Source organism: Ornithorhynchus anatinus, chromosome 9 (assembly GCF_004115215.2).
Source record: "Ornithorhynchus anatinus isolate Pmale09 chromosome 9, mOrnAna1.pri.v4, whole genome shotgun sequence".
NCBI classification, from domain to species: Eukaryota; Metazoa; Chordata; class Mammalia; order Monotremata; family Ornithorhynchidae; genus Ornithorhynchus; species Ornithorhynchus anatinus.
The window spans coordinates 44,604,298-44,615,992 of NC_041736.1; the positions used below are offsets into that span (position 1 = coordinate 44,604,298).

The 11,695-nt window shown below is 42.6% G+C and overlaps 1 protein-coding gene across 14 annotated transcripts in view; it reads left to right on the forward strand.

The window, feature by feature from the left end:
• SEL1L2 (SEL1L2 adaptor subunit of ERAD E3 ligase) overlaps positions 1–7,634 on the forward strand; it is a 51,874-nt gene extending 44,240 nt beyond the window's left edge. For 10 of the 14 annotated variants that reach the window (XM_029072612.2, XM_029072616.2, XM_029072615.2 and 7 more), the window contains 3 exons: positions 623–795; positions 6,647–6,775; positions 7,422–7,634. In XM_029072612.2, coding sequence (XP_028928445.1) covers positions 623–795; positions 6,647–6,775; positions 7,422–7,544 — 425 coding nt within the window. In that variant the 3' untranslated portion in view covers positions 7,545–7,634. Of the gene's footprint in view, positions 1–622; positions 796–6,498; positions 6,596–6,646; positions 6,776–7,421 lie in introns of all 14 variants that reach the window. The other 4 variants (XM_029072613.2, XM_007672112.3, XM_029072619.2 and 1 more) reach the window with 3 other exon arrangements.
• Positions 7,635–11,695: the final 4,061 nt, after the last annotated feature.

Below are 11,695 nucleotides of genomic sequence, written 5' to 3' on the forward strand. Positions count from 1 at the left end.
TAGAGAATTATCGTGTGCTACACTAGAGGGCAAGAAAGACTTAAAAGTGGATCCCCAGGAGCTGTAAATGGGCCCTTCAAGAGTCAGGAGCCTAGTGTACTTGCATCCTCTGCATTAATGTATTCTTTTCCTGAGGGCTTACTGAGCCAGACACATCCAGAGGTCCTAATCCACCTGTAAATTCTAGATTTAGGAAGAGTGAGTTGTCCCTTCTCCTGCCTATTAGATGAGAGTACCACATGACATTTATTCCAATAGCGCTACCATTACATTCATATTAATAAGCCATGCCAATTCTCCTCTGGGTCAGGGGAGAGGGGCAAGGAGGCTTGTAGACATTCCCCTCAAGATCATGAGAGCAGCAGAGCACTTTAGGATGTGGTATGTGTTGCGTTTCTCTCCCCTGAAACAAGTCTCAATGTGACCCTGGATCCACAGCCTTTAAGGGCTCAAATGAATTAAGGTGTGTTTTTGTTGTTGTTGTTTTCTTTTGTTAAAGAACATTAGATTAAGGCAGAAACATTAATGAAGCTAACTAGGAATGTGCCTGAATTGATTTGATCGTCTTTACAGTGATGTTCCCCCCTACCCCCCCCCCTTTTTTTTTTAATATTTCCACCAGGCAATGCACATGCCAGAGTTAAAATCGGAGATTACTACTTTTATGGCTATGGAACAAAGAAAGATTATCTAACAGCAGCAACTCATTATGGCATTGCAGCAGAAAAACACCACAGTGCCCAAGCCATGTTCAACCTAGGTTACATGTATGAACATGGTTTAGGGGTTACCAAGGTAATCTAGATAGATCAGACGTCGGCAGCAATAGAGAGTATATGGAAATAGAAGTGTAAGGATAAATGTTAACTGTGCTGGCGATTACTATTGGAAGAAATCTTGGAGAGGCAACCTATTGGAAGATTTGCAAATCAAAGATTGCTATTCTAGGTTACTCAGGGACTGATTACCCAGATAATTGGTAATCTGCATTTGCCTTTTGATTACCGTATTCTTCAGCCCTTCCAACCAAGGAGGAGGAGGTAAAAGGAAAGGAGGAAACTCAACTACAACCATTTTCTTACTTAGCAGCGGCTATGTCAGAAAGGAAGGAGGTTGCAATTATATTGGCTCAAAAATGGATTAAATCCCAAAATAATCCACGTAGGTCCTCACTGGCACTGACAACTGAGAAAAGTCTGAATGTCTGTGATAAAAGATCTAAAACAATGCACAGATCAGAACTGACCAAGTGAGCAATGACTGAGCAAGGCTTCTGCAGGTTGAGGGCTTTTATCCTCCTCCCAGCTCCCGCAGCACAAAAATGAGAAGGAATTTAATGAAAGCAGAGGGCCGGGGATTTATAAAGGATAAAGGGCATAAGATATAAGCAGGCTTCGGAACCGACAGCCTCATGTTAATAATAGTCAAGGTAATTTCAGATGACTCAAAAAGGATTTGGTACATATGAGGAAAGCATCTTTCCAACAATGAGGAAGTCATTACACTGCTGTAGATTTACAAGAAATGTATCTCTTAGGCTCCAGTTCGGGACAGAGATGGATTTCTGGCTGAAAAACAAATGGGGAAAATATCCTCACCACAAGGTACAACCGGCCAGTGGAATGACAGAGTTTGTTTGTGTTTGCTGGAATCGTTAGTGGCCCTTTCTCATGTCAAATAGCAGTCACTGATAGACCGATGAGTTCATGTCCTATACATCTTAAAAGTCTTCAAGGTTCCCTGTGATCAGGACTCCATTCTTTTATGCCACGGCTCCTTTTAAACCGGAGGAATTTCATTATCATCAATCTCCGCCCCGGATATCTTTGTCCAAGTTCTCCCCTACAAATAGCTTAATTTAAAGGCCAATAACTTTCGATCAGTGGCTCTATCAGGGGCTCAAGTTTCAGTCAGTTAATGAGGATCCTTTGAACTTATTTAGCAACACAGATATGGCTGAATTCTGAGCGGCAACACTGATTACACTCCACATCTTATATAACCAACTAATATAGCGTCACTTGCTAATATTGAAATTAGTATGTTAATGAAACGTCAGGAGCGTATTCCCAGTATCAACTAATACATGCAAAGAAATGAGAAACAAAGGCCGCTCCAGCATTTTACTCACCTAGTTTTATTCATCAGCTTTTATATCTTGTCAAGCCTTTTTGTCCATTAATGCTACAAATCTAAGAAGCAGAGGGAGTTCAAGGTATTAAGAAAAGGATAAAGAAAAGGGGCTCAGAAATGTTGCATGATTCTAAGCGATACATCGACAATGTCTGCATGAGGCAAGTCTAACAATAGGTTGAAAATTTTAAATGATTGCATTTATGAATTAAGGGACCCATTAGTATCTGGCCTCATTAGTGAACTAAAGATCTAGTACATTTCATATTAATTCAACCTGAAAAGCTGATTAACCCTGATGGCAGGGTAAATTTGGAGTGAAAGTGTATCTGTATGACTGCAATCTATGAATCTGCCTGATTGACAGTTGCTTTCTAAAGGGTGCCGGCCACCCTGTGCTCCCTTTTCCATCCCTCACACCACCTTTAGCCAGGGCTCCGGAGTCTTCTCTGAGTCACCCAGAATGGCAGCAGTATTGCAAGAGGGAGAAAGTTCCAAGGACACCACATTAAAGACTTCCTCACAATTGCCTCCACACTTCAAGACTAAATTTATAGAAATTTTGGTGATAAAGAGGCCGTATTGAGAGGCAGGATTGTAAACTCCTTGAGAGCAGCATTTGGACCATTTTACATCTGTCATCTGCTTCCAAATACGTAAACCTCAGTGTTCTGCACGTTATCGGGGCTCAGTAGATCTCACACAGATGAGACTTCAGGCTTCTCCCTCAAGATGCAGTCCGACAGCTAGTGTTCCGAGGTAGGTTCAGAGGACGCCCAACAAACCGACCTTGCCTGTGATTTACACTAACGTTAGGTTGGTGCTTGAAATTACCTTTCAACTTGGGCCGAAAACTGATTTTGCTAACTAAAAATAATCTTGAAAAACCAAGTTTCCCTCCAACTGCCATGGCCAGTGAGCCTGTGGGAAGAACCCCAGCGTCTAAATATCATATTTCAACTTATCCCAAGCAGTCTGTTGCCACAACATTATTAACATTTCTGAAAAATTAGGCAGCGATTGTTCTGGCAGGAGCTAAGAGAAATGTGTCCAAATGTCTTTCCTTCTCCAGAAATTCCTTACAAATTTTTGTTAACCTTTTGTAGAAACATTTTATAGAAACACAGTAGATATTTGAAATTCTAGACAGGGTTCAAATTTCCATTTCTCTATTAAGTTTTGTTGTTTTTGCTCATGTTTCCCTTCTCCGCTCTGCTGTGTAGCCTGTAAATAGGTTCATTCCTTATTTAACTATCCTCAGCATTTACGGAGGTTTCCTCTTCATTAAAGGATAGAAATTCATCCTCCTCACTCATCCAACAGAAGCGGGACAGAGTTGGCTTGGAAGAGCAGATCAAGTCCAAGATACTGAGCATGACTTTGTATCGGTTCCAATCTTTCTCAAAAGAACTCTGTCAAGTCTCTCCCTTGTCCTATGCCTTTCATCCCCTAAGCTCCTCCAGGCCAGCTCTCCCCTTCCCTATCCAATCAAGTGAGACAAATATATTTTGGTGAGAAACTTGTATCAACCCCAGTGCTTAAAATAGTACTTGGCACATAGTAAGAGCATAACAAATCCCATTAAAAAAAAAAACCCAAAAACCTTTGACAGCCAATTTAATATCTCTGCTGCTTCAGTGTAGTAGGTTCGGGTCATCTCAGGTTTTGTACACTAACTTTACTCTGACTATACTTTCATTACATGAGGTGAAAAATATACCTCACGGTAAGTCTTCCTTAACAAAGAATAGGTATGTTTGAAAGACAAGCACCGAGCCACCTCCCAACAATCTTAAAATAAAATTGCTGCACTTGGGTCATGAATTTTCAAGAGATGTCAGGCAGCCAGCTAATATTTAATTTTTATTTTCAGTGAAGATGCTACCAACCAACTAAAAAAAAAAACTACCATAAACCATAATAGGAAATCATTGTGATAACAAAAACTGCTTCTTTATTCCCAGACTGCTTAAAGAGGTCGGAGCTGAAGGTCAATAGGAATTGAAGGCCTGACTACAAAATGCCTTTTGTCCTACCTGTCTTCACTTCTTTGAACTTGAAAAAAACCACATGATCTTAGATATGCTCTGATTCAGACTACAACACCTGAATGTCCCACCTGTCAGCAATAGAGAGAGAGAAAGAGAGAGAGAGAGAGATCCTGGAACAGGAAAGGTTCTGCCTTGAGGATATGTTGTGTGTGTTTGTGTGCATGCACGCACAACACATGTACACATATATATATCTATATATCTCTCTTTATGTAGATAGATAGGAACATATTTCTGTTTGAAACCCTGTATGCTATATCCCTTGTTTCCATTACTTCAAGGGCTTGGGATGTAGCTGAGCCCTGACCTGGGACATACCTGCTGCGCCCTCTGATTGACCAGTTCTTAACTTGAAAATTTAGAAGCAGAAGCATTCTGAGCTAAAGCATGTCCCGCCCTGGGAAAGCAGCCCTCCAATGTTAAAAAGTTGCTGACGTTTGGTTTATTAGCTATCGTTTCCATGTTACTCAGAATTAAAGTGCCACTCGAAACACTTTACTTACACCCAAGGGGTATCTTATTTGATTTGAAATATTTGGGTCACAGTGGAAATAGAATTTGTAGTGCCTTACAAGAACGCTACTGCACCAAATATGATCTCGTCTGCTCCACCCAGTTCTCATGACATTAAAACGGCAATTCTACATGGAAAGAATCTGAATTACCTCAAATCACATTAATTTATTAAAGAATGGGGAATTTGCTTACCAAGAGTAGAGCAGTTTTCTAAATGATGTGGTACTCGAATCAACTGGTAAGAGTTTGGTGAGGTTTTAATGCAGTGGGAATTCCAAAGACAGGAATGGTGAAATCCTAAACTGAACACACCTGATGATGGAATGATGGATGAGGCTCTGCCCAGAGATTTCAGGCCTACGAACTTGAGCAGGATTGATTATAGTGGGTCTGTTGTCCCACATAGTATCACTTGCATTCACTCACCTCTGCCAATAGTAATCCCCCCGGTGCAAGGCGAAGGGAGTGGGGGATGACCAGCACCCAAGTCGATGAATCGGTGGTATCTATTGAGCACTTGTCCTGTCCATAACGAGTTGACAGCTTAGAGAATGTCAGACTCTTAAAGGTATAAAGATTTAGACCAATTCGCCAGAATTAATTAAAAAGGTTTCCCTGTGAAAGGCAATGGAAAATATCTTCTGAGTTACTACCCTTTATTACAAAGGAAAGCTGTGTATTTTCCACAGCTGGAGAGGAGATTGACTTCTCAAGGTCCCTGATAAGTTTGCAATTCTCTTCTGTTTTTGACTTGGAATGTAACAAGAAGTGTAATAATAAGAAGAACTTGTTTGACTTTAGAAATAAATTCAGAACTATTATCCAATGCAAATACTTTTAAACGCATGACTTTATTTTAATGGTCTTTTTAATAGAGGCTGACCTCCAGCAAACTTCCTTCCTATTGAATTGAATATGCCACCTGCATAGGCAGACACAACAACTATTATAACCAGTAGGGTGTTTTAAAAATAGTAAGCAAATTTGTTGGAATTTACAAAGTCCACTCTCGTTTTATGGCAGGAAGACTTGTTCGTACAGCTTCGTCAACTTTTAAGTATTTGACTAGCCGATTTTTCTCACAAATGAACTATTTTAAATTGTACATTAAAAAGATTGAGGAAATATTTAAGTAATAAAATACCACGTGGGCATTGGAAACCTATAAGGATTTAGACACGGAGCCTCAGGATTCCAAATGTTTAGAGACTGGGCTGATTACTCAGGAAGGAGGAAGAGTATATCTAGATGCCATAATTTTTTTAAAAAAGTCTTGACCTTGCTTTTAAGTGGATTCTTTGCAAAATGGTCTTTTTGAAAAGCTCAGTGTGTTTCATCAAAGTCCATATTCCCAAAGCATCCCTATAAGCACACCGTCTTAACGTCAAATGCATACAAAAGTAATTCCTTTTTTCCTCCCACTACTCAGTCTAGAAAGGGTACAGATATGAAAAAATACTAAAAGTGGATGTGGTTTTTTTCCATCTATGTATAAGTTAGTGCTTAGAAAAGGGCCTGAATCAGTTTGCCAATCTATTTCAGTAAAGTAGTAGAACTAACATTATTTAAAGTGAGAAAAACTCGTTCATTCATTCATTCAATAGTATTTATTGAGCACTTACTATGTGCAGAGCACTGTACTAAGCGCTTGGAATATACAATTCGGCAACAGATGGAGTCAATCCCTGCCCACTGACAGGCTCAAAAGCTCTATTTGGCATCATGTTAATGGTTCCATTTGAGACAGAAATGTAAGTTCTAATTGATATTTCCTTTTAAATATTGGTATTATCTTCAGGAAATGTTTCTGGCAAGAGATATCTCTGAATTAAATCACACCCACAATTTGCTGGTTGCCACCGGACCAAACTATAAAGATTGACCATCGTGTCTAAGTAAGCACCAAACTATTCCTAACAAAGACTACATTGTTCTCATGTTTCTAGGACATTCATTTGGCTAAGAAACTATATAACTTAGCTGCAAAGTCAAATCCGGATGCATCTGTACCCGTGTTCTTTGCACTTATGAAATTGGAAGCTGTGGATTTTCTAAGACATATCCTGCTCTTTAACGTACGTGTGGTTCGAAGATCTCTCAATCACTTTTACTCCATCACTTTTACTACTATTGCTCCACGGGATGATGAGAGAGGAGGGACACGGTATCAGGGGACCGGTGGTCTAGCTTAGCTCCAAACTGAACTGTGTGACCTCAGGCAACGCATTAGATCTCTCTGGACTTTAGTTTCCTCCTCTGTAAAATGGGAATGATACTATCTGTTGCATCCTGGATTCCAGGGTGATCTGGGGAATCAAATCAAATCAATTAATAAGAAAAATGAAAACGCTATTCCAATTCCAAATATTGTCCCGGCGGGAAGATGACAAGTGTAGCCCTGTTTTGTATAATTTTGCATTTATAACATACACAGAAGTTATAATAGGTGTGGAAGAGATCTTCTGTCCACAGAAACCTTCTGTTTGAACTTCCTTTTGGTGAAAGAGCCTTGGTGCTTTATGAATGATGGGTAGAAGCAGAAATCAACAAAATACGTATATGACTCCCTAATTTTACAGTGGCAGCTCTGCATTATACAGTGATTCGCTACCGCATCATCTAGTTGAACCCTGGGGAAACAGGATGCCGAAACACATGCTAAAACAGGAGGGAGTGATCACCCTGCATTTCTGAGCCGCTTTTTTCCTCCTTTTTTCCCAGCAGTTTACTATGAGATGGAAGTGGCTGAAATTGGACAACACCTTTGGACCCTACTGGGATTTGTTTATGATCGGTATCATAACTGCCTTACTGACAGTATTGCTTAGAAACAGACAAGAGTAAGACAACCATCAAATGAAGCCATCCTTTGCAAAGAAATGGACTGAAGCCATTCATTCTCAACTAATAAACAGTTTCCCCATGAGTGACCTATTTTGGTTGCCTAATTATAATTTAAACACAAGTGGCTACTAACAGCGTCGGGGTAGATGACCACAGCTGCTTAGCGTTTATTTGGGTTGATCCCTCTGCAAGATTCCTTTCAGACTTCCCGTCAGTCATTGCTATTTATTGAATGCTCATCGTGTACCAAACGCCTGGAAGAGTACAATACAGTTGGTCGTCAACATCCCTGTTCACACACAGTTTACAATCTAGTGGAGGAGATTTTCAAAATCTACCTCGTGAAGAGCTTAGAAATATATGAGCACTCCACACCCAACAAAGGGCAGATGAGCCCACCTGTAGATAAAGGTTATTTCCTACCAATATTTGAAAACTGAACAGCAAAAACGTTGCTTGGTCAGCTTCAGAGAATGTACAGCACAACGATCAGCGCAAAGCACTGGCTATGCCTACTCGCGGTTTAACTAATTATAGAGGGAAAATGTCCCTTTTAAGCTGGGTAATAATAATGCTGGTATTGTTAAGCGCTATGTGCGGAGCACTGTTCTAAGCGCTCAAGGTCTGTGGCTTCACAGATGCTACACACTGGCGATTTTAGGGCAGTAACAGCCCAGAGGAAACATTGACAAGGGCACCTTAGCTCTCCGGGGCTGGTCCTGGGCTTCTGGCAGCATGGTAGCTTGTGCCCTTCAGGCCTAGACACCTAAAATCTGTTGCTGCCGGAGTCCGATACGGGAGCGGCTCCAATAGCATCTTGGAAAAAAACAGAGGTAACACGGATTACAGATCCTACGTGTTCCTCAATGGTCGCAGTGGTATGTGGCACACAGGCACGCAGACAGTAAACATCCAAAAGATTTGATACTAGAAATATTGTCACCCCATAGCACTTGGGAGGGGGAATATGTAAATTCAGCGTGGGTTCTCATCGGCTGGTGCAGATGAACTTTTTTCAAGGCTGCGCACGTCTTCTGACTAGCCTCTGGGGTCAGCCAGTGCTAGAGAAGTCTGAAAGTTGCTTGAGGGTATGGGTGACTGAACCATTTCACCTCACCTTGCTGCTAGTCTGCCAAGCCTCTGGGGACTGAGAGAATTTGGGTGTTCTGTCCCGTTGCTTTTGCTGTCAATCAGGTTAACCTCAGCACTCCAGAGAGGATGCTAAAATAATAACAATGTCGGCAGTTGTTAAAAGTGCTTACGGTGTGCAGAGCACTGTTCTAAGCACTAGGGGAGATACAGGGTAATCAGGTTGCCCCACGCGAGGCTCACAGTCATCCCCATTTTACAGATGAGGTAACTGAGGCATAGAGAAGTGACTTGTCTAGTCACCCAGCTGACAAGTGGCAGAGCAAGGATTCGAACCCATGACCTCTGACTCCCAAGCCCAGGCGCTTTCCACTGATCCACACTGCTTCTGAGGTCGGTGGTTTGGAACTCCTAAAAAGATGGTCTCGAGAGTATGCTTTCCCCACTTACTTTAGGTTGGTGCTTAACGCTGCGTTTGTTCCACGTTGATCAGGGCAATACTGAGATCTATGGAAAACTTCCTTTCAAAAATCACTTCTGGACTATGGCGACATATATGGAATAGACACATATATTCTCCTAAAGAGAATTTTGGCATCCTAGTTGACTTAGGACACCTGAAGTACTCAGGCTTTTTCTCCTCTTTGCTTTCCCGACCCTGAAGCAGCGTGGCTTAGTGGAAAGAGCTCAGGCTTGGGAGTCACAGGGAATGGGTTCTAATCCTGGCTCCACCTCTTATCAGCTGGGTGACTTTTGGGCAGGTCACTCAACTTCTCTGTGCCTCGGTTACCTCATCTGTAAAATGGGGATTACGACTGTGAGCCCCACAGTAATTTGAGTAACGTGTATCTACCCCAATCCTTAAAACGGTGCTTGACACATGGTAAGTGCTTAAATACCGTCATCATTACCATTCCCTCTCCCCTCAATGTCAGTTGGCCCCCGGTAGAGGAAGAAGGGAAGGGCAGGTGAGGAAGCAAGGACTGATGGAGTGGGAGCTGTTACTTCCAGATAATTCCTCACGGTCTCAGATGACGCTCCCTCATCCTGCACCGTCTACATTCCCCGAAAACCTCTGCTGCTTCCTGGGCACCGGCGTCGACTGCCTGTGGCTCCAGCAGTTGCCCCAACTGCTCCCTATAACTGTCTTCTATTACCTAAAGTTATGCCCGCAAAGAAGTTAGAAAGCCAATGATTTTTTTCCTACTGTGGAAAGTGGGTTCCAGCGACGGTTCCTTGTTCTCGACTTCAGCTAAGTCATTTTGTGCTCTTTAGGTGCCTTGTTAACCTTCCAGTGACTGGCTGACCCAGAGAGCCTGAGGGCAAAGCCTCTCTTCTTTGGGTCAAGTGGTTTTCAGCTCACCCACTCACCAACCAGCGTTTACAGAGTACTCAATTGCTGCGTGACACTGGTGTGCCTCGGCTTCCTCATCTGTTCTTCCGCTTACTTAGCCCTTAAGACCCACGCAGGACTGTGTCCCACTCAATAATAATAATGTTGGTATTTATTAAGCGCTTACTATGTGCCGAGCACCGTTCTAAGCGCTGGGGGAGATACAGGGTAATCAGGTTGTCCCAAATGAGGCTCACACTTAATCCCCATTTGACAGATGAGGGAACTGAGGCACAGAGAAGTTAAGTGACTTGCCCAGTCACACAGCTGACAAGGGGCAGAGCCGCGATTCGAACTCATGACCTCTGACTCCGAAGCCCAGGCTCTTTCCACTGAGTCACGCTGCTTAGTACAGTGTACCAAGTGCACTGCAGAGCGGCGTGGCTTAGCGGGTAAGAGCACGGGCCCGGGAGTCAGAAGATCATGGGTTCTAATTCCAGCTCCACGACGTCTGCTGTGTGACCTTGGGCAGGTCACTTCACTTCTCCGGGCCTCCATGTCCTCTTCTGTAAATAGAGATTCAGAGCGTGAGCCCCAACGGTGGACAGGGATTGTGTCCAAACTAACCCGTATCTACTCCAGCGCTTAGAACAATGCGCGACACCCAGTAAGCGCTTAACGAGTGGGATGTTGTTCGTACGAATTACTAAACACTTAAGCACCACTATTAAATCACTCTGGAGCGGTTGTCAACCATGCTGTATATATCTGCACCGTTGCAATGGCTCACCCACTTGTGATTGTCACTCTTCATGAGGGCAGATGGCTTGTGCCTGGAGCCAGGATGGCTATGAGCCTATCAGGGCTCCCATGTGGAACAGACAGTATAATTTGGCTTTGAAGTTGCCAGTACCTCCTCTCCCTGCCCTGACCTAGTTCCTTATGCTACTCTCTATTCAGTAATACCCTAGAAATGGGCTACCTTTCCTTCCCCGGACTCCAAGGGCCTTTCTAGTCAATTAACAATACCAGGACTTAAAGAAAATTCAGTGTTTAAATAATCTGTTTTGGCTTAACATCTGGGCCCAAATTACGGAGGGCTCTTTTTTTATTCCTTAAGAATCTACTCATTAATAGGTGATTATGCAATTCAGAGCTGCGATATGCAATTCTGTAATTAAATTTTACCCAGTAGGCAAAGGTGGTACTATCTTAGAAAAACGCTCTAGTGCAATCTCAACCACAAGACTATCAATACAGTCATGAAAATTTCTCTCTGATGAGTCCCCTGGACTGTGAGCTTGGTGCGGGGACTCCGTAAACACGACTGAGTCTAAAGGAAATCGGGCAGACACCTAAATATTCTTTCAAGACCAAGCCTATTTTAAAAATTATCTTTGTTATACCTTTTTCTCTGAACGTTTGGGAAATACCTTGCGGGCTTGGGAGGCAGAGGTCATGGGTTCGAATCCCAGCTCTGCCACCCGTCAGCTGTGTGACTGCAAGCAAGTCACTTAACTTCTCTGTGCCTCAGTTCCCTCATCTGTAAAATAGGGATTAACGCTGTGAGTCTCAAGCGGGACAACCCGATTACCCTGTATCTACCCCGGTGCTTAGCGCAGTGTTCTGCACATAGTAAGCGCTTAACAAATACCAACATTATTATTATTATGATTCCCAATAAACCTAATTAACAGAAAGCTGTTTTGCCTTTGCATTCTTAAAGGAC